Source organism: Sceloporus undulatus, chromosome 2 (genome assembly GCF_019175285.1).
Source record: "Sceloporus undulatus isolate JIND9_A2432 ecotype Alabama chromosome 2, SceUnd_v1.1, whole genome shotgun sequence".
NCBI lineage: Eukaryota > Metazoa > Chordata > Lepidosauria > Squamata > Phrynosomatidae > Sceloporus > Sceloporus undulatus.
The window spans coordinates 235,230,578-235,254,582 of record NC_056523.1 but is presented as its reverse complement, the minus strand read 5'-3'; the positions used below and the strand labels follow the sequence as shown (position 1 = coordinate 235,254,582).

Sequence of the window (24,005 nt, the reverse complement as noted above, 5' to 3'; positions counted from 1 at the left end):
CTAATAATATAATAATAATAATAATTTCTTTATTTATACCCCGCTCTTCAGCCAAAAGGCTATCAGAGCAGCTTACAAATTGTTAACTAAAAGAGCAACATTGAAAGCAAAAATGCATTAGAAAAATACAACAGACACTGTTAAGTCTCCTTTTAAAAATATTAACATTTGAAGCTTCAACTAGAACAATACTGTTCTAAAAGACTTCTGGTATGCTACATTACACATCATTTTAGGCACACTGCTTGATAATGCAAGTTGCACTCCAAAGGTGCCATTGAGTGTAGGAAGGTAAACATGATATACTTCAATACTGAGGGAATTAGGGTGATGATATGTAATTACTAAGTCCACCATTACTATATACTTGAATTCCAGATATGTGGCAGAAAATATTGTTTATATTTTACATTATATATATATTTTTAATCTTGGCAGATAAGCAGTAAAAGCTAAGAAGTAGAAGGTCCTTGCTAAATCTGAACATTTAACGCAATTATTCAGTTGTATGTGTGATGAAACTAAGCCACAGCACGATGACTTCTACTGAAAACATCATCATATTATTTTGAGTACCAAGTTAAAGAAACATGCAAAGCCCCTCTGAACAAATCTTGCCAACCCCATGACAGGGTGACAATAAGTCAGAAAAGACTTGAAGGCAAACAGAAGCAGCAACAGCAACAACATAGTGTTTTACGATAGGTCATCTTGCCATTTACTCATAAAAGATGTTTAAATGAAATGTCTTGATATTTATTTGTAAATTACTCTAGCAGATGGCCAGATCCTTCAGTATTTAAACCTATTACACAATGTCATTTACTACTAAAACCTCCTCAAAAGATAAAGTCACATGGAAGAGAATAATTCACTAATTATTCTCTGCTACTTTTAAAAATCTGGTGGAGGAAAAGAAACTTCCTACAAAATTCTGAACAATGTAATTGGTTATAATCAGGGGGTCAATCAAACCAAATGTTTCTATATCTATAGAGCAAAGAGCTGGGAGAGGTTAATTGCATTCTTTTTTAAGAAGGTGTGAAAACCCCTACTTTAATGCTACAATTATGAGACTAGTGTCATTGTGAACACTGGGCAAAGACCCAAGTGCTGTGTGCAGCCTTGTCTAAAAGACAGGTTTGGTCCAAGTTGTCATAACATAGCCTGTAAAAGAGAAATACCTGAAGATTATGTTGACTTTCAAAAAATTCAAGCTAGTAGTTAAAAATGGATTTTCCTCTACCTTAATATGAACAAAATTACAAACTTCAATGGCTACAAGTTTATGATATAAAATATTGCATGCTTTCGAGGCCCACGTTTGTCAGACTTCTTAATCGCTGCAGTAACTTGAATGAAAAGAACAAAGTTCTCAAGGCAAATACTTATTGTTATGCACTAGTATTTGGTAAATTATCTGTCAATCTAATGATAATTGTATGAATAGAACTATGTGCATGCATAACCATTTCTGGTTATCGTAGAACTTATATAACTTCATCAATGAACTTTGATAGTACAAAAATCACAAGGTAAGGAGCCAATTGAAGAAAAAGGTATTCTTAGATTGTACTTTGAGTGTAAAGGCAGGCACAACTCCATCAGGGCTAGCCTGAAGAAGAAGAGCCCTCCCTCCATGCCATCTGTCATCATCTGGCCTGAAGGAAGTGAAAATGCAGGCTCAACTCCATCAGGGCTAGCCAGAGCAAGAAGAAAGGCTGTCCCTCCAGTCTATCTGCCATGGTCCAAGCCTCAAGAGGAACCAGTGGACTTGATCCCCTTCTCCACCACCATTCCCTTCTCCGTTTGTGTTTTGTCTTTTAGATTGTAAGCCTGAGGGCAGGGAACCATCTAATTAAAAATAATAATAATAGTAAGACACTCTGAGAGCCTTTAGGGCTGAAGAGCGGGGTATAGATAGCGTAATGAATTAATTAATTAATACTTTAAGTTCTAGAGATGGGCATTTTACTTGTCAGAAAAGTATTCAACTGACTAGTCAAAGATTGTATGATGATGATCAAGTACTTTAAATTGTATTGGCATATTTTTTAAAAAATTACTGTAGTCATCAGCAGATTTTACATGTATGCAGACCACCAAAACAAAGGTATTAACAGTTATTGTCAGGATACCACAAATTATAACTGGACTTTATAACATGCCAAAATACTAAGGTGCCAGGCCCCTTCCCATCCCTCAAAGTTACACCTTCTTACTACAGACAATTGAGCTGACCCCCCCCCCCCCCAAACTCCAGCATCAGGACAAGTCTACAATTTTTTCCCCAGTTTCAGCACGGGGATTTGGTAATGGTTTGGACATGTGCACAATGCTGAGTAAACATCTCCAAAACAACTGCTGTAAAAATATTCAAGCTTTCTCCAGGTACAAGCTGCGAAGGAAAACTGAGAAATGTAATTACTTCATTTCTGAAGTACCCGAAAAGCCTCAAATTACAGGATAATACCCTATACTCTCCTGCAGACCATGCTGAGCATGGGAAATGAAATTTCAAATGTTATTTATAATAAAATTAATTATTATAACAGATTTAGGTAATAATATTATTATTAATGTTTTTGCGAAGTGCCTTCAAGTCAACTCTGATTTATAGTACCCTATCATACAGTTTTCTTGGTAAGAGTTATTCAGTTTGAGGGATGGGAAGGATGTTTGCTGATGCCTTCCTCTAGGGCTCTAAGGGTGTTACCATGGCTGATCAGGGATTCAAATTTTGTTATCCAAGAGTCTAGAACTCTAGATCCAGCATGGTGACACTATTTCATGTTCACAGATATAGGATTAAAAGAAGATGAAATTAATACAGAAATGAAAAAAAGTAAGAGCAATAATTAAAAGCAAGTCATTTTTAAATGTAGAGAAATTGTGCAAGAACATAGGATTTGTAGTTTTGTGAGATATTTAGCCTTCTCTGTTTGGGAGTTCTGATGCCACAACAAACTAAAATTCCAAGATTCCACAGGATGGAGCTATGACAGTTAAAGCTGTGTCAAACTGCATTAATCCTGCAGTATGGCTGCAGCCCCTGAGTTTTTGCATGGTGCCATACAGAAAATTAAATCAGTGCTTGTCATGTGTGACATTTTGTTTTCAATAAACAATTATTGGGGAACATGGTTTGTTCATTATCACTGCCTATTCTTGAAGATAGCTGAACACACTGTTTCAGAGACTGCTAGTTAAATTTAAACTTTCCCCTAGGGCCTACACCATGAGAGTTAATAATGTGATTTAAAATCAGACATAAAACAAACCCAGAATCACAGCAACAGGTATTTTCAGAGTTGTAAGAAACAGTATTTTACTTTTTAATGTGTGTGTAGAAGTTTCCTTAGCCACAGATGCCTGGCATGATGGTAGTGTACTGATAAAACAGGAGAAAGGTGGGTTGTTGTTTTTTATGTGCCAATGGTTTTAGATATATATTATGAAGTTGCTCCCTACAGTCTAGAGGGACAACAAATTTCAGGTACTCATGACAACAACAAATGAGGTTTGGGACAAAGAGAAGCTGTTCTCCAGTTGAAAAGCATGATGGCATTCATTACATCTGCCAGATAAGCAACAGTTCCTGAGCAGGTGCAAGAACAAGTCCCTATACTTATTGAGAGCCAACAAGGGGCAGTGAAACTGTGAGGACTTTCACAGCCCCTGAGCCTGTTCTCTATCTCCTTGGAAGTCATAGACACAAACCTCTACCAGTCTTTCTCTGCTCAGATCTGATGAGAGTAGGAGCAAGTGGGCTTTCTTCACTTCTGTCAGGCAGCTAAGGCTCCAACCGCATCCTGAGCAGATGCACAAGCAAAAGCCTGTGTGTTTGTGCTGCATTTCTTTCTTTATTTTCTGCTTTTTCCCCAATCCAGGATTCAAAGTGGCTTATCACAAATTAAAAATACATGGAGTGCATGTAAACTGTAAAACTAATGCAATTTGTTAAGTGTTATAACTCAATTCTATGGAATCCTATGCTCTGTAGTTTTACAAGCCCATTAGCCTTCTTTGGCAAAGCATGTTAGTGCCTCACAAAACTACAGATTCCAGGATTCTGTAGGATGGAGCCATGGCACTTAAAAGTGGTGTCAAACTGTGTTATTACTACAGTATAGATGCATCCATAATTAAAAATACCCAAAATACAAAAGTTAAAAAGAGATTAAATGATCAAAAAATTAAAACCAAATCAAAACATACACCACTGAACACACACACAACAGCACAACAATTAGGAAAACCCAATAAATCGTTGGAAGGGTGTTAGTCTACAAAGAGAGTTCCAGAGTCTGGGGGCAACCACTGAGAAGATTCTCTCCTGGGCTCCCTCCCACCAGAAGGTGGTGGGAGAGACAGGAGATTCCCAGCGGTTCTCAAATTATGGACAGATTTGTAAAGAAGAATACAGTCCTTCAAAAAACATGGACCTGGGCTACATAGAGCTTTATAGGTTAAAGCCAGCACTTTGGATTGTCCCCTGTACTAGGCCCTCTGGTCCAAAACACACTGCAGAAATAATCCAGTTTGAGACCGTTTTAACTGCCCTAGCTCAATGCTGGGGAATTCTGGGAACTACAGTTGTGAGATATTTAGTTTTCTCTGTCAGAGAGCTCTGGTGCCACAGTCAACTACAATTCCCAGAATTCTCTAGCACTGAGCCAATTAAAGTGGTCTCAAAGTGGATTAAACTGGATTAATTGAGAGTTCCTGCATGGCAGTGGGTTGGACTGGATGACCCTTGTAGTCTCTTCCAACTCTACGATTCTATGAAACTAGATTAAAGGAGTCCTAGTGGCACACTATGAACACTAACTCAGAGTTAAAACAAACATGTCTGGGGATGGGAAAAGTAGAGATCATCCGTTCCCCTATTCTGGTCTCATGACACTGACCAAAGCTTGGCTGACCTCTTGTCACTGAAGAAGGGGCAAGCAAGATAATCATGACACTGATATGTGCAACTGATAGATAGGTTCCATATCTGGAATGAAAGGCATCCTAAACACTTTACCAGAAATAGGTTTTTAAAGAATAAATACTGGTTTAAGCCATAGTTCATTTTTATATTTGTCGACTGAGCTTTTAAATTCCACACAGAATGGCAACTGAAACAGCACGAGACACAAAACAAATCCAAAATGTCATTGGTTTCTTAGAAACAAAACTGAAGGTTCCATGTAAATAACTGCTTGTGAACAACATTATTCACACCACATTCAACTGAGGCACATCTGGGATATTCTGTCACCAAGTAATGATAGACTTAGTGGGAGCATGATCACTTTCAAAATCTTTAATTTTGTGTTGCTGAAGAGAGAACATGTATAAAAATAAATCAATATATACTTAAATAACAGCAGACCAATATGACTTCTGATCCAGTTGAAAATTACAGTAATATTCCAGATTCAATATTATTTACATAATTTCTGGCACTGAAATTTTTAACCATGAGTTAGGCAAGGGACTGTTAAACTTAAATCATCTTTCTCACTCTTGTCATATTGGTTAGATCCCTATCCACATGAGGGTAAGTTGCGGTCCAATAAAATAATGCAACCATCTGTGCTTAGAATCACATACAACTCAAGAAAAACTAATGATTACACATTCAGAAGAGCTGTAAAAACAAAGGCCACCTGCCACTACTAAAACATCATTTCCAAGCTGTATGTTGCAGATTAAAATGTTTCCCACCACTATTACAGGAGAAATTATTTCCTCCAAGTATGGTGTGGCCCAAAATGACACAGCTCTTCCAGAACTTCTTTCTACAGTATAGGGGACCTTGGATATCTTCATGTTCATTATGTGCAGACCTAAGCAGCCACAGATTGAAATTAAGAAGCATTACCTGGGTAATGCTTCTTAAGAAGCATTACCTGGTTCTTAAGAAGCATTACCTTCTTAAGAAGCATTACCTGGGTAAAAAAAATTACTTGGGATCGACTGCAGTCAGGCTGAGAACCAGGACTGTGGAGGAGGCTGCGGTGGCAAGGCATAGGCACCAGGCATACATTTTCCCTGCTTTGGCCGTAGTGATTCTGATATTTCCTTCAAAGTGTGAAAGCAGCAGGTTGTGTGCTCCCTGCCATCCCCGTCCCCCCATGGCTGGTGGAAGTCAATCCCTGGAAGGGGTCAGCAGGGGAGTTAGAGGTGACAAGTGTCTGGTGCTCAGAGCTTTCTGCCACCGCTTCCTCCTCCTTGGCTGATGGAAGTCAATTCCAAGAAAGAGTTAGCACGGGAGGCAGCCACAGCTTCTGCCTTTTGAAGAAAAGAGCATAATCACTGCAGTCAAAGGAAAAAGAATACACGCCTGGTGACTAGGGCCTTGCCACTGCAGCTTCCGCTAATATCCTCTGACCGCTTCTCTGCCTGATTGAAGTCAATTGCAGGTAATATTAAATTTTAAATACTGACTTGAGCAGCCATGGTTTTTTTTATATCTATGGGGTAGAAGTGGGGGTTCGAATCAATCTCCCTCAGATAGCAAGGGACCACTGTATTGTCTATCTGTCTGCCTCTCCATGCAATCACCCATGTCATCTTCTAAAGCTCAAAAGGAACATTAAAAAAAACAGAAAACAAAAAAATAATAATACTTTAGTTGTCAAAGTAATTCAAAACATCAAGGTTATAAGATATGTTTTGTGCCCCTTCATGAAAATGGATTGAAGAGGGCCCAATTAGTGCTCCAGAAAAATTACTTTCCAATTTGTTGGAAAGACTGTTCTGCATTTCAAACAAGGGGGCCTCTGAAACCATGGATGTCTTTAAAAGGGATTTTACTCATACTTGAAGAGGCAGTCCCTCAGATAGTCAGGCAGTTAAAGTGGTTAGAAGTTTAAAGATTCAACTTGATACCTTGTTTTAAGTCTTCAAAAACTACTGCCAAGCAATTCAGATGTTACTGGAGTGATGTAGCCATGGTACTATACACCAGTTAGCAGCCTTGGTGCTACTACATTCTGTACAAATTGACATTTCCAGAGGAAGGATGGCAGCGTTGTTACAACTTAAGTTGATGTAACAAAGACATGGATAAATGTTGCTGGATCAGACAGGCTCAAAAACATACAGACTATATCAGTAATGGTGAACCTATGGCACATGTGCCAGAGGTGGCACTGAGAGCCCTCTCTGTGGGCACTTGTGCCGTCGCCCCAGCACAGAGTTTGCCAGGGCTTGTTACTAGAAAGCCAAAGGGACGTGGCACTTTGCAATAAATAATTGAGTTTTGGGTTGCAGTTTGGGCACTCGGTATCTAATTAAAAGTTCATAGATGGTGTATTTTTGTTATTATATTATGATATGAATTTATGCCTTTCTCCAAAAGTTGGGACTCAGGCTGACTCAAGTGCAGGATCAAGAAATCCCCAAAAGATACAAACCTGACTTTTCAGAAGCACAACACCTTTCAGAACAGGCTGAATTCCCCAAATCCAAGTTCATACTGGCCAACAGGTATCTCTGTCTTCCCTGTTTTTAATTTAAGCTTGTTTTTCCTTGTTCAGCCCACTGAACTCAGCTCATTGCTCAACACCTGACTGCTTCCTCAGAATCAGATAACAAAGAACAATAGAATTCTTTGGACAGATTTTTGAGATCCGCAAGCATGAAAGCAATTGAAATTAGAAAAAAAAATCCAAACAGTTTTGAAGATGTGTGCTCTCACCTGCCTTGAAACTTTATTTAATACACTGAGGGTGAGACATGGGATCATGCAGCCCCCTCCAAGGCCTCCTTCTTAACTTTGCTCAATAAACAACATCAGTACAGATATTGCTTAAGTCTAATAACTACCAGAGTTAGTTTCTTTTCTTTTCTACTATTTTTGGGTGTTTAAACAGGGGAAAAAAGGAATAAGTTATATTTCTGAAACATGATGTATTTCCCCCCACTATATCTTACATTCTATGAATCCACACAATTTTCTCTGCAACACTTTATAAAACAGCCAATGAGTAGAAATAAATAGCATAATCGTTCTCAACCTACAGATAAAAATTGAAAAATTCTTCAAAGTACCCACTACTTTAAAAATTTTCATTAAATACTAGGTACTCCTTAAAGTCATCAGATCCTGTTTGATCTTGGAAACTATGCTGGTTATTATTTGGATAAAGGACCTCCAGTGAATACCAGGTGCTGTAGGCTATATTTCAGAAGAAGGAGCTGGCATAAAATACCTCTGAGTGCAGGATTTTAATATTCTTCGCCTAAGAAAACCCTAGTAATTTGCCATAAGTTGACAGGTAACTTGAAGGTACATATTCACAGAAGGAGAGAGAGAAATGCACACACACTTTGCACTTTCAGTTTTAGTAATAGTGCTAGCGACTTACTTCTTCTTCACCTGGCAGTTTTAACTGCCCTGGAAATGAGGTGTAAGGGAAATGACAATTTCTGCTTCCCAGAGTCTTGGTAGCCTACCGTAAGAAAGAATTTAGGAATAGGGCTTGCTGTGCCAGCCATGATCGTCTGTTTGGACTAACAGTCCTAACTGTGTACATTAGATGTGCTAGCAGAACAACTCTATGGACCTTATCACACGTGGTCCAAACATCATCAGAACATTCCAGAAACGTTGCGGAAGTGCCAGGATGTGATCATCCGTGGGGCTTCTAAAGTGTAACTGAGGCTTTCTGCTATGTTTCCATCATGAAATCATTCATCGGGAAGCCATTTTCTGAATAAGGGGACATCCCATTATTCAGAAAATGGCCCATCCTGGCTTCCTTGCGAACAATTCCATGATGGGAACATAGCGGGAAGCCTCAATTACACTTTAGAAGCCCCACGGACAATCATATCCCTGGCGCTTCCGCAACATTTCTGCAACATTTCCATGATATTTGATGTTTCGCCCTACGTGTGATAAAGTCCTTTGCCTTTCCAAGTAACATGATACTCTCACTGCATATCCCCTCTGGGAAAAGTTGCATCCTTGGAAAAGTCTGTTATTCTAACACACTATTAAATGTATAAGCTCTTCAATTTTTTTTTAAAACTGGGCACCTGATATTTAATATCCCACAACATCTCAAAACTGAAGGTTTTGGAATTGTAAACCATCAGTCATCAAAAGCAGGTTCATCAGCATGCTAAACTCTAAGTGAAAGAACTAAGAGGTTTGATGCAGTTACTGCTTATGATACTACTTCCACAAAGAAGTTGCCTTTTTTTAAAAAAAAAAAATCTGGACTTATAAAAAGACTTCTGAAGAACAAGCATCATGCAATTGAAATGTAATAGATGAAAATAAATGAAAGCAAGTTTTCAAGTTACTATTCACACTCACTGTGAACTACACTTGGTTAGTGTTGTATTAATATTATCAACACACTGAATGTATTATTAATGGACCCAGTGTATTCTTAGGAATAAATGATGGAGAATTTTAGCAACTGTAGTTAATGCTCTTTTGTCTGGCAAGGAGTATTGCTAAGAAGGCAAATTACCAGACATCCTAAAAAATGCAATTGTCTAGCCAAACACAGAGAAACCAACTTTCAATGCCAATAGCCTCACTTACTAAAGTTCCCAGGCTGCTTCTTTTTTTTGCTCCACTTAGCAAAGTATTTAAAAAGGTAACGGTATCTCCAAAACTCTAGTCTTACTCGTCTAGCATGCCGATTTCTTCAAAACTTGATATAAGAGTGGCAGCATTCATGAAGAAATCTCTGAGACCTATTTGTCCAGTGGTTATATGGTGTTTAACACTCATCCCATTTTTCTTCTGTAAATCCTTTGTGTGTTCTGCTTTTAATAAAAATAATAATAATAGGGAATCTCCAAACAGATGAATGGGCAGGGGCAGGGGGGGGAGCATAGTGATTTGGTATCTCACATAGGTTACCGTACCTAAAACTGTGCAGTATTATTTTCCTTTTTAATACAGTACTGTTTTCTTGTTTCATATTTTGTCAGCCCTTATGTGGCACAGTGGCTTTCAGATCACTTTGGCGTAATATGCTAGAATGTCAACATAATAGTTAGCATTTTTTAAATCTCTATTGCGGTGCCCCAGTTGTTAAATACTATTCTCAGAAAGGTTAATCTACACCAGTGGTTCTCAACTGGGGTGGGGGGTGCATAAGACTTGGAGGCCCTGATCTCTCATCCTCCTGCTCCTCTTCCCAAACATTTTTATGTGTAAAATTTACACATGTATTGAGTTAGGTATTGAATTTACTTAAATAACACTGTTCTAATTAGAATTATGTTATTTCCTTATAAGATGTTAAAATATGAATATATATGAACATGAGAATGAAAATATGCACACTAAATAAAATATTTTCATTCATATACAATTTCAAGTGGGGGACAATGTCTGCATGTAGATGTAAAGGATGCAGATGTCCAAGGGTAAAAAGTTGGAGTGTCACTGATCTATGCCATTTCTGATGTCTTTTTTTGTGTGTGTGTGCAAGTACCGTTTTTTCTATTGGGAGGGCACCCAAAAGGAATCATTTATCCCATTTGGTCCCCTATTGACTACTGTTCCGAGAATGATACGCAGCTAAATGTGGCTTTAAGAACAAAGTTATGCAGAAGTACTTAATAGTGTTGAGTTATTTTAAAGTACAAACAATGAGCATCACCATTCATTCAATTCTTCTAAAATAATAAGATCTTCAGGTCTGCCCAGAGAAGGTTGTCCATAAAAACCAACTAGGTAAGGACATTATTATTCTGAGAAACAAGGGCAAATGGTCTATGACATAGATGGAGGGATCCAAAGCTGAAAAGGGGAGGGGGGAAAAAAACATCAACAGGGCAGCTATCGTCTGGAGGCTCCACAAAGCAGGGCTTTATGGAAGAGTGGCAAGAAGAAAACCACTGCTGAAACAAAAATCAAGCCCATTTGAAGTTTGTAAATATGCATATGCACACAATAAACATGTGGGAAAAGGTTCTCTGGTCTAATAAGATGAAAATTGAAGTTTCTGGCCTTCCCACCAAATGCTATGAGTGGTGTAAAGCCAACAGTAATTGCACTGAAAACACCATCCCCATGGGGAAGCACGGTGGTAACATCCTGATGATGTGGCTTGTAGTAATATTCACCCCATACCAAGACTTGGACTGATGACACACACTGGGAACCTTGTCAGGGTCAGAGGGAAACCTGTTGCAATCTCTAATGTACCTGGGACTGGAGTGAAGCTTCATCTTCCAACACAATGATGACCATAAATACACAAACAAAGTAATGCTAGAATGGTTTTTAAAAAGAATCTTAATGTCTTAGAATACCCCAGTCAAAGACCAGATCTCTATTCAACTGCAAATCCATGATGAGACTTGAAAGCTGCTGTTCAACCACAGTAAAAATTCAGCCTTTTTAAAAACCAGACCTGGAACAATTTTGACAGAAATAAAGCCCAAAATTACAAATTTAGATGTACACAGCTGAAAGACATTTACTCAAGAAGGCTTACAACACTAATTGTGGCCAAAGGTGCTTTTACCAAATACTGACTCAGGGGTTGAATACTTATGCAAACAGCAAGGCCCAGTTTGTTTTTGCTAATTCTTGTGCCGTAGTAAAAGTATTTTACATATCCACATTGTTGAATATCTCTGCAACCAAAAAGACATTCAAGAAAGCAGTACATGTGCAACATAGCTTTCATTGCTGTCTTCTGAACCCCAGCCCCATTCTACTACATCATAAGCTTCTTTTAAATCCTACAAGCAATAAGGTGATATTTTGAAAAATGTAACAAAAGGCTTATCTCAAAAGACTGGGCAGAAATCCTTAGAGATCTTAAGACAGTCAATGATAATCAAAGGAGACAGTACTAGGCAACATAGAATAATGCTCTAATTCATTATAAAACATAGGCCTGTTACAGACTGCCAAAATAAAGCTGCTTCGGGTCTCTTTGGAGGTATGCTGTTTAAATGATGCATGCATCCTAAGAATCCAGAAGCTGCACCAAAGCTGCATTCCAGTGCTTAGGAATGGAGTGTGGCTTTGGCGCGACCTCCGGACTCTTAGGACCCATACATAATTTAAATAGCATACCTCCAAAGAGACCTGAAGCAGCTTTATTTTGGCAGTCTGTAACAGGCCATAGAATCATAGAGAAGATCACAAGAACCATTCAGTTGAACCCCTGCCATGCAGGAAGACACTATCAAAGCACTCTTGACAGATGGTCATCCAGCCTCTGTCTAAAAAACCTACAAAGAAGGAGATGCCATCACACTTCCAGGCAGCATATTCCACTGTCCAACAGCTCTTACTGTCAGGAGAATTTTTTCTAATGCTGAGGTGCAAATTTTTCCCCTCTAGTTTCAATCCATTGCTCTGTATAGTAGAGACTTATGACAACCCTAAGGCATTCATAATATGAATCAACCTGGGGTCATTCTATTTAAGATTTGATTTCATTTTACCAGAGGGTTACCTATTAAAAAACCCAAATCTGATTTGGATCAGAGAGTGGACTGGATTTATGTAACAACTCTAGATGAGAAGGTTCTGAAGATGCACTGCACAGGTGGAGGATAACTCATTCGTATGATTCACTGAGACCACGAAGGAAAAACTTACTGAAGAATTATATCTCTAGAAAACACCTCAAGAAATACTAATTTAATTAGTACTGGAATTAGCATGGTTCTCAGTTGACAAATGTTTGTGAAAACTTAATTGATCATATGTTCATCTTATTAACAAATTAATATAAAATTGTAGATTACAAAATTGAAAAGAACAATGTTTTATTCTTCAAATGGCAGAATTTAAAACACTTATCAAAGTAATTTAATTTCAGATCAGCTTCCACACTGTATCCTTTCTCACTCTTACAGGATGTTAAGAATTTTTTTTAATTAATGATACATTTACAAAACCAGAATTGGGCATTTACTACTTCCCAAAAAATGCTGTTGTTCAAATGAAAATTGCTTGCCAAAACAAAATAGGATGCTGGGTTCTGAAACAATATGTAACAGGAAAATAATCTAAAACTTATTTTACCTGGTGGATTCTTGGCAGGATCATTGTGGCTTGGACTTCCTGATTGTCCAGAATCTACAAATAAATTGAAGAAATGAGTTACCAATATGATTTGCAGTTTGCATGTCACAAAGGCTAAGAGTCTTTTGAAAGTGAATATTCTGCAAAAAATCAATTCTGAAAAGCTAATACTAGGGTTTTTCAATTCTGCTGACATGCTTTGTTACCATGTTGCAGAAATAGCTACATATATTTGATAGATATTTAATTAAAAAACTATCACAGAATTAAAAAGCAATGTTCTTGGGAGAAAAACAATAATATTTCAGAGTTGGAATTATAGTCAGTTTAGAATTTTAAAATATTTTACCATACTGATATTTTACAATTTTAAACTATTTGTCTTTTACATTTAAATATTTTAATTGGATCCTTGGATATTTATATTCATTTTCACTGTAAACATTCTTTTCTTTTAGAAAGGCAGAATGAAATCAAACATCGACATTTTTTTCTGTGCCCATGTCTGATGATTTACCATTGATTATTTTTTCCTAATTATAATTAACCTTTGACTACTGAAACATGCTAGAACTCACAAATTTCCCAGAAACCTACAACACTTTTCCATCATTTGACTTCAACTATGCTACTGATTTAATACTTCAGGTTTAAACAAACATGCTATTCAAAATACATTCTATCCTTGGTTATTCAGAAGTAAGACCTACTGAACCTGATAAAATTTATTTCAAATTATGAGCATGGTGTATGTTTTGGCTGTGATTTAGAGAAGTTGTCCAATCCTTCATTTTCATTTGCAAAATATAAAGTTTATATATTGTCCTGAAGGGGGAAAATGGCTTCTCTTTTTCATTAGCCATTGCCTACTTCTCAACAAATTCTGCAAGTTCAGCTGTAATAATGTCCTATACAGGCTATCATCTTACACAGCTAATGCTAATAAATATTTACAAGCTACATCAGTTTTGGAGAGCCAATGTGGTGCAATGGTTTGAGCACTGGCCTAGGACTCTGGAGACCAGAGTTCAAAATCTGGCTCTGCCATGGAAACCCACAAGTTACATTCTCTCAGCCCAGAGCATGGCAATGGCAACCCCCCTCTGAAGAAACTTGCCAAGAAAACCCCATGAAAGATTTGTGGTCCCCATAAGAAATGACAAGAACAACAACAAGAAGAACAACAACAACCTTTGTTCCAAGCAGTTTTAACTTCAACAGTGTTGTACATTAGTGTCTGCCACTACAGAACCATCTGCTTTAAGTCTATAATATAATCATTAGCAAACATTTGATTACACCTGTGCCACTTCATTAGGTTCCTTGCAACCTCAAAACAGTAATCCTATCATTATCTAATTCTGCCTTCTCCAAGGTGGTGTCTCTGGAAGGCACTGCTCCTGCTGGGAGATTGTACTAAAAGCCTGTAGAATGCCTCACACCTTCTCTATGCTTATTTATGCTTTGTAAAAGATTTTCTAAGTATTTGGGGCCGGGGGGAGGAAGAGTGCAGTAGCAGCGCCACAACCACGGATACACAGTATAGAGAGGTTAGGGGACATGGTGGCTCAGAGGTTAAGGCACTGACTCTGATGGACTGCAAAATTGGCAGGTTGGCAGTTCAAGGATAATTTTTCACAATTCATATGCTACAGTGACAGTATGAGCAACCTTCCCACACGGAGAGCTTCAGTTACCAGTCCCTCCATTCTCATCATCACCCTGGATAGTTTCAGTATTTGTGTGCGCTGCTGGCTGATTAGACTGCTTACCTAAACACATATTCATCATTTAAGCCAGGGGTAGGCAATCTTTTTGAGCCGGGGGCTGGGTTGCTGTCCCTCAGACAACTGGGGGGGCCGAAGCCAATAAATAAATAAATAAATATTTTTTTAAAATAAATAAATAAATAAATAAACCAGGACAAATGTAGGACAACATTTTCAAATGGTGGACACTTTTTAAAAAAAAAAAAAAGTGGAGGACATGCAAAAAAATTTGCTGATTTTTAAAAAAATGTTAATATAAATGCATGTTTCTGAGGCGTCTATAGACAATTGCCCCCCTTGCCCCTGCGCGCGAGAGGCCAAAGGCCCTGGCAGCAATCGGTGGCAGGACCAGGCTGGGGCCGGTCCCAAGGCCTTGCTGGGTTGCATCCAGCCCGCAGGCTGCAGGTTGCCTACCCCTGATCTAAGCTGCCCCTTTTCATTGTTTTCTCATATCTCTGGGAGAGAGACTGTATGCATTGCAATTGGGGGGGGGGGGAATCTTGCAAAACTAAAAAAAAAGTTTTTGAATGCTAGTTAAGGGGGGCATGGTTCCTGAGAGGACAATACAATCCTATTTAAGCTAAATCAGAAGTAAACTTGATTAGAAAGGATGTCAAGGCCCTCGAGACTGTGTTTTTTCATCTCCTACCTTTCAGAATCAACATGTCTGTCTGGTCCACAGAAATACTTTCTACTTCTACTCCTTCCCTTGCTTAGCCAGGTTTATCTCTCTCCCCAGTTTAAGGGGTTTTTTCTCCTTCACTTTTCTTCTCTGCCAAGATTGGCTCTTCTCCCAATCCACCCTTGGAACTGAATGTACATATTTATTTTACACCAACTGCCCCCGCTATCACAATGAAGTATGTGTTTAGATCTGTACACTACAAAATAAAAACCACAGATCTGGTACAAGCCAGGGCTGCCAGGGTGTCGAAGCAATGATCCAAATCACTGAATCTTAAGTATCCTCATGATTATTAAGAGGGGCTGCCCACAATCTACAGTAGAATCATAGGGCACCTCTGTGTCCACACATGTGTTTTACGATTTAATTATGTTTTATTGGCATCCCACTGATAAGGTACCAAGGTTTGTGCATTGGATCTATGCTTTTATGGTACAGCTGCACAACCAAGCACTGGATGAATGAAGGTTCACTGTGTAGCATATACAGCTTTACTCCACTGTAAAGCTCAATCTGATTGCAGCTTGGGGCTATCCCAGATAAAAAGCATGCAGATTTACAAATATATATTTTATTTACTATATTCAGCTTCTTTTTATGTTTGTCCATGAATCCCATAGGCTCAAAAGGTTGTGGGGTGTCAATGTAATTCAGCGTAAAGCAAAGGGAGCATGCATTTATATTTTAATATTAATCACTGAAAAACTTTTTGGTCATTTTCTTTTTTCCAGTTTCAACAATATTTTTATACCAGTACCTTCTACCAAGCTACCCATTGTCATACTGTTAACGTTTCTGTGGAATGTTTTTCATTAAGTATATACAAGTGGTAATTAAATCACCATTACGTAATGTATTTTGGATTTGTAATCTCATCTAAATTAATAAACTGACTCAGCCCTTGCTTATTTTTTAACTGCCCTACTTATGAAGCAGAGCAATCGGAGTAGATTCAGTTTTGATACACATTAAAGAAATTAGTGGACTTATAAAAGCCTATTAGAATGTATAGCTCACTAGACAAACATTTCAGTTTTGTATTCTGTGTATGAGCTCTTTAAATTTTTAATTCTTGCTGCTTAATTCAAATATTTTCTATGCCATTGATAACAACCACATGTTATATTCCTGGAAAATGAACAACTTTTCCCAGCTGTTTTAATGAGGTACATTTTTGCTAAGCAAAGTTTTGTTTTTAAGTTGAAAAGATTTATGTGTCTTTCAAGGATATGAAATAAGCTTCCCATCTCTCATAATACTGGATGAACTTCTCTTTGACATGAGTTTAAGAAGAGATTTACATAGGTCTCCTGCCACATGTGGATGGAGATGAAAGAATGAAGTTTCTTTCCAAAACTTGCTGGACTCCATAGGAAAAAGAAACTGATGTTTAATCTTACCCATCTGGGAAATATTGTGTACTTCAACTATACTCTAATATATGGGCTCTTAGAACTAAAGTAATATTTTTTATTCAGGAATATATAGCACAAAGAAGAAATTTGTGATAAGTTTTAAAAAAAACCCTGAGAGTTGGAATGCTATCATGCTGAAAGACTTAATCAGGAAGAAAGACGCAAATGATTTGAAACACAAAGATTGATGAGAACATCAATTTTTCTTGTTCAATGTGGAAGATATAGCTGACCCAAAAGATGACTAGAATTTATTTTTAAAATGTTCTATTAAAAAAAAGTTCATGCACGCAGTAAGAGCAAGAAACTGGATGTACTTCCCTGTGCTGAAGCTCCTCATGGAATAGCCATTTTTCACCTTCCTCCTTATCACTCTGCATGAGAACATCAAAATCAAGTCTAAAGAAGTCACTCAGTTTGAACAAGAGCTTGCAAAAAAGTATGTGCAATCTCGTGTTAAAAACAGAACTTGCAGCACTGTGTAAACTTTCACTTAAGCAGTAAAGAGTAAATAAATGGCCTGAAACAGAAGGACAAGATAGAGTAGCTTCTGGCTGCTTTGGGGGCATACGTGCACATGATGCACACCCCCGGAGTAGACACAAGTTGGCCTGAGGCTGCCTATAGCAGCTTGAGGCTACTGGGGGGAAAAGCAATCCTTGCCAGGGACCACAGTGGTGGCCAGCCTTGGGACCATGACGTCCAGTCACCATGGTCTCATGCCAATTGGGGGGTGACCAGGGCTGGAGTGGCCTCTGGCAGCTCCAACCTGGCTGTCTGCTTTGCCCCTAAGAGTGCTTTTCCATTTTTTTACAGTTCTGTGAGCCGGTCCCAAAAGATTTTGGTATTCTTCTACAACCAATCTAGCAGTATAACTAGACCTCTAATTATATGGCAGTTGCCATGCTACACCGCAGCCTTTTCTGGAAAATCATCTGAACCCTCAACAAGGACCTTCCAAGGTCCAAGGGACTCAAAAATTGCACTGCGTAGGAGTGGACCTGCTCTTCAAGGGACTTCCACCTATGCAGCTTCTTGCTCCAAGCCTCTCTTTCCAACCAGCTGTACCATCAATCAAAATCTATAAATGTGAAACACAGTTCAAAATATTCACAATTGTATTTTCTGTCTTGGGATCACCACAAAAAATATTTTCACTTTATTTAACCTATGCTAGTCTGTTGCAAACAATGCAATAATCTTGAGGCATCTTAACAACTATATTGTAGGATCAAGCTATGTATATGTTTGACTATAAAGCATGTATGGGCTAGTATTGAACCCTTCACACCAAAAAGAGCGTACAAGAACACAAGGCAAAACAGTACCACCTTGAAGCTCAAGTGTTTTAAGATGTTTTCCTCAATCCAGATCACTTTCAATAAGAGAGGCAGGATGTAGGAAAAGTGTAGAAGCAGAGCAAGATAAAATGAGGGTAAAGGTGGATGTGATCCTCTTCCCTGGACAAACTTTTTAGTTGTAAAAATTCACCTTTCATCTCTATGCAGTCAAACCCAGTAACCATATGTTTAACAATGTTGTGCATGTCTTGCTTGGCCCTTATATCTACAAAATCACTTGTCAAATATTCTTTAAATTAATATAAGATTCTTTATTGCCACTGAAAGAACTTCACAAGGTCCCTATGAAGCAAACATTTGCAAATACAATATAGCTATGGCACTGGGTAATTATATGCCCACACATTAGTTGCTGTATGAAGCAACACACACTGATTTTGGCCCCCTAGCTCTATCTCATGCTTCCTTAGTACTACTCTCTCTACTTGCATAATTTAGGAATAATGTAAAATGAACACTTAAATTGTTCACTTAAGTTAGTTTAATTAATGGGTAATGGCTCATTCAATGCATTTTCTTTCTGGGTAAAAAAGATACCACATTTTAAAGAACAAAAACTTATCAGGACATTGTTTTAGTGTAGCTATTCAATTGACTGGATGACACAGAGTGTATGTTTAACTGTTAAACGAGAGAATATGGCTCTTCTAATACTAACTTTTCTTATAATTGCAGTGTAATTCTAGTCTTCCAAACTGGTAGTTAAAGCCAAAATGACTATATATTTTTTCAGGAACAACAGCAAATGGGGGCTATTTATCTTTGTGAATACTGCTTCAATTAATACAGTTCTGTTGCTCAGGAAAACCAATGGGTAAAAAAGTAATTCCATGTTGGTTGGAGAAGGACAGGAGGCTCAATAGATAAACAATTTCCATGGGCATACATAAAACAATGAAGTTCAATAGCAGCTCAGCAAAATTCAGCAGTCAGTTAGCTGTATGCCAACCCCCAACATGAGAACCCAAACACCCTGGATCTAGAATGATGCAAAAAAAAAAAAAAGGGGGGGGGGTTCCCAACATTCACTACACTTGGAGAGCATCATTTTAGGAATGGATCTCCCAGAATTCAACTTCATGTTCTCTACTTCTTGCAGTGATTATAATCCCCTTTGTTTTAACCTGGCTGTTATCAGCTACATTTCCTTCTATACCCTGTGAAGTTACAAAATGAACTGAATGAAGCAGGAAGACCACAGAGAGAGCTAGTTATTACACATGCTTCTCTGGGCATTTGTAGGTCTTCCAGCACATGCTCAAGGAGGATGTGCAATGGACAAAAGGAAAGATGAGGAAAAAGGTATCATTCTAATAGCCAAGAAAGAGAATAGAAGACATAAGGTTCGGTGACCAATACTAGCTATTTAACACTTAGGTTATAACTGCCTGCTACATCCTTGCTAACCGCTTCAGAAAAGTACTAAGTGATTAATCCAGGGCCTATTGTGAAAGTTAATCAGAGCCTGGAAAGATTACTTTGTGGTCTTCAGTTGTGACAAATCCCAATAGCCTCCCAGATTCTTGGAGTTGCAATTTAAAAATGAAAAAAAAAATTAAATCACATATGCTATGTGAGCAAAGGAAACACTAGGTAGAAGAAATAAGGAAACAGCACAGAAGAAACTGAACACTAAACTGATTGCAGTGGGCCCTTCCTACCAATGAGGGTTTGGTTCCGGGCCACCCATGATGGGCTGATCTGCAGGACCTTCAATCCACAGGTGGCTAGCCCATCAATATCGTAGCCCACTGTATTAATTCAATTCCTATGTTTAAACCTGAGTGAGTACCCTAATAAAATTTAAAATGTAATTCAAACATACTCCCAATGTGATAAAAAGAAAATAAGCACCATACCTTAAATTATGTCACAGAGCCCACAGTGGGCACCAGCAGCTATTACCTGATCATCTCCAAATGTATTTGGGCCAACAGCACAAAATGATATTACTTAAGAACTGTTTTCCACAGTATTTCTTGCCTTGATGATGACAGTATCAAGCAAAAAGTGCATGTTAGAGTGGATGATCATTCAGAGACCAACCACTGTGAAAAGAACTTCCATTTTGCCTCTAACACAATACTTTTCAATGGAAGTAAAACATGAATCCTGCAATGAGCCAGAGTAAAATGTACTCAAGCAAACTGGCTCTAACACTCAGGAAAATTGTTCACAATATATTACAGTTTATAGTATAAGTACAGTATAGGTAAAGTACATTCATTCTTCAATGTAATTTGAGGAACATTTTTTCAAGGGAAATGCTCTTCATATTTCAGTAAGGCAACTAGATCTCCTTAGCTTCTCAATACTTTTAATCAGAAAACTTCCCCCAGTAACATATTTCTGATATCAAACTCATTTCAAAATTATGAGTGTTAAATCATTAGGACTGAAAGGCTGTACCAATTCAACCATCATATTTACTTTTAAATACTACTTCTCATGACAAAGAGTTTATTGTGAAATATCTTGAGAATAAAGAATACTATCGTTCTCTCCCCTCACCCATCATGCAGCTCTTTGATCCTCTCCCCTTTTGCTTTAATGTAAGATTTATGGCTTGTATTTATTCCTTATTTGACTGTAGCTTTTGATGTTCTCAGAGAAATCAGAACTGAGATTTGCTATATGGTTTCACAAACACCAGAGGAAATGAGATGACTGCTGACCATTTTAATGTATTGTGCTAGTTCAAACAGCAACCTTTTTCATTCTCCCCTCCTGTATTTTGCATCACAGAGGGACAAAACAAAGTACAGAAACAGCTTGAAAAAAGAGGATGGCAGTGAAAAAAGTCTTCGTGAAGCTGGGCATATGAGAAAGGAAGGGCTGAGAAGATTTATTCACTCCTAAATTCAGAGAAAGTGTGTGAGACCATGCAGATGATTATGGGCCAAAGCACACTGCAGAAATAATCAAGTATGACACTGCTTTACCTGCCCTGGCTCACTGCTAGGGAATCCTGAGAATTATAGTTTATTGTGGCACCAGAGCTCTCTGACAAAGGAGGCTGAACGTCTCACAAAACTACAGTTCCCAAAACTCCCTAGCATTGGGTCAGGGCAGTTGAAGAGGTCTCAAACTGGATTATTTCTGCAGTGTGTTTTGGCCTTCTGTTACTGTTTCACATTTCACCATATATCTTATGCTAATGGTAAAAAAAAAGCATTATTGAAAGCCATTTAAGTTAGTTCCTGATTAACAAGGCTAAGTTATTGTTTGGTGAACAGAGAAGAGTCTGAGATACAATAAGGCCTCCCACATACACCCCCCTCCTATACACACACATCTTGGCATGAATACAAATGGAAGTAGTGTGGAATCCTTATAGTAACTACCCTGTCTCAAGAAGGTTTGGCATTTGTAAACTATCTACAGGGAACCAAACCCTGTTTCTAGCAGTTCAAGAGCCACACAGTAGTTCATCATTTATATCAGCCTTCCTCAAGTCAGCACCCTTCAGAATAGTTGGATTACAATATCTGCAGTCAACATGGAAGAGGAAACATCTGCACTCTACAAACAACTGTGACAAATGCTCTCCCTAAAATTTCTGATGATTCCACCATATTTCTTCTGAGCCTTGGAACTATACATCAAAAGTCATAGTAATGACATTTTTAATAATTGTTATAGATAAAGGGGAGAAAGTCAAGAGACAGATGCAGCCATTTGCTAGCCATTTAACAAAGTCCTGAAGAACAAATCAATTTTCTATATGATTATACTGGTACATCTGGAATGCACCTGACTATTCCGCTGAAGAATTCTTATGCATAATCATCCAACCCTAATTGTGCACATTATTGACACAGAGCTATAGGCTCTGACAAGGATGTCTATTCAAAAGAATTTGGTTGACCACTGATGTATAAACACACATGTATATCCATATCCATATCTTTATGTGCATCAACTGAGCACACATGTGATTCTGCACAGAATTCTCCCTTGGCTGATCAGAAAGAGAAAACAGATGTGATGTACTGATGCATTTTGAGTAAGATTTGCTATCTAGTAAATGACCAAGCACCTCAGTATGTTTTGTTTTTAATTTGTCCAGGGAGTGGTGGAATAAACTTTGTGTTAAGGTTCCAACAAAGATTATTATTATCATTTTGTGCAGCAATTATTATTTAGTTCAGCAAATATAAACCTACACATTTATAATGTCCACTAGAACAGGCTATTCTATTCCTAGCAGTGTTTGTTGAAATGATCTTGGGATGACCACATGGAAGGTAAGAAAGCAATAGTTTCAAATTCTGTCATTCACGGGTATGTACAATCAACCCTCCACATCTGCGGGTTTGGCTTTTGTAGATTTGATTATTTGGGCTCTCTAAGACTCTCTAGGTCCTCCATCACAACTCTATGGACAACTTCCAACAAACGTCACACTAGAGCACCTACAGATTTCTAGAAAGAATGCTTCTCTAGGCGTTTGTAGGTCTTCCAGGACAGTTCTATGGTCGACATCTGGCAGATGATGACCCCAGTGTTATGCTGGAGGACCTAGAGATCCCTAGAGAGGTGTTCTCTGAAGTTAAAAAAAATGTATTTTTTTTTAATTTGTACTTTCTCCACTTTCATGGGTGTCCTTTGCCACCAACCCCAGAGAATGTGGAGGGTCCATTGAAATATTCCCAAGCATAGAGCTTTCAATTAGTACCCAAAGCTAAAATATGCTGATAGATCATATCCTCCAAGAATGTATCTATATATTTTTCTGACTGAAGATAACAACAATCTATCACAACATCTGCTAAGGAATTCACTATGTGAAAAGCAATTTTCTAAGATTCCAACCTTTCTTTTAAAAATCATGTTTTTAGCTCCCTTCCTAATTGCAGAGATTAACCTATGCAAGTTGTGGTGAAGTTTCATAACGTAGATTGCAATAACACACAGTTTCCCCACCCCACCCTTACTCTAGAAAGAGCATTATGTCTAGTAACACATAAGAAGAATGTATTTATGGCTTTGAGAAACACCCATTGATTTTTATCACATTGGTTTCATCATGAATTAATGCTTCAGTGATTTGCAATCATTACTAGCTTCCCCTCTTCATTTGCCAGTACCCACTGTATCAGAGCAGCACAACTCAACTCAAGTAAGTAATGTTGGCCTACTAGGATGGCAAAAGAGGTCTGCATGCTACAAATCAATATGTCAGAACTGTGGTTGCTGCACCCATCCTAGCAAGGGCTGAACAAATATTCTGATATTTGAGGTGTGCCCGCTCTAGTAAACATGATCTGAAGGGTGAATGAAAAATTCTTAGCAGAGAACAAACCACTTAGTCCTGGATATTTTAACACATACACAGCTGACAACCTTTTAATAACAAAGAATTTGGTATTAAAAGACCACCGTCAATTCCTTGATGGCATTAAATACCTTTTAACACCAGAGAATTTTATGGGACTTGAAAGACTAGTAAATCTATGACAGGATTGTTGTTTGTTGTGTACCTACAAGTCATTTCCAACTTAAGCCAACCCTAAGGCAAACCTATCATGGAGTTTTCCTTGGCAGATTTTGTTTAGAGGAGTTTTGCCATTTCTTTCCCCTAAGGCTGAGGGCATGTGACTTGCCCAAGGTCACTTAATGGGCTTCATGACTGAGCTGGGACTTGAACCCTAGTCTCCAGAGTCATATTCCAACACTCAAACCACTATGCCACACCAGCTCACTATGACAGGATATCCTTCATCAAATGCATGAATAGTTATCTTGAGCTAAAAGGTA

The 24,005-nt window shown here is 38.1% G+C and overlaps 1 protein-coding gene across 14 annotated transcripts in view; it reads right to left on the bottom strand.

The window, feature by feature from the left end:
* Positions 1-24,005, bottom strand: part of NFIB (nuclear factor I B) — a 236,187-nt gene that overhangs the window by 85,440 nt on the left and 126,742 nt on the right. For all 14 annotated transcript variants that reach the window (XM_042453790.1, XM_042453800.1, XM_042453789.1 and 11 more), the window contains exon 3: positions 13,016-13,069. In XM_042453790.1, coding sequence (XP_042309724.1) covers positions 13,016-13,069 — 54 coding nt within the window. The remainder of the gene's footprint in view (positions 1-13,015; positions 13,070-24,005) is intronic.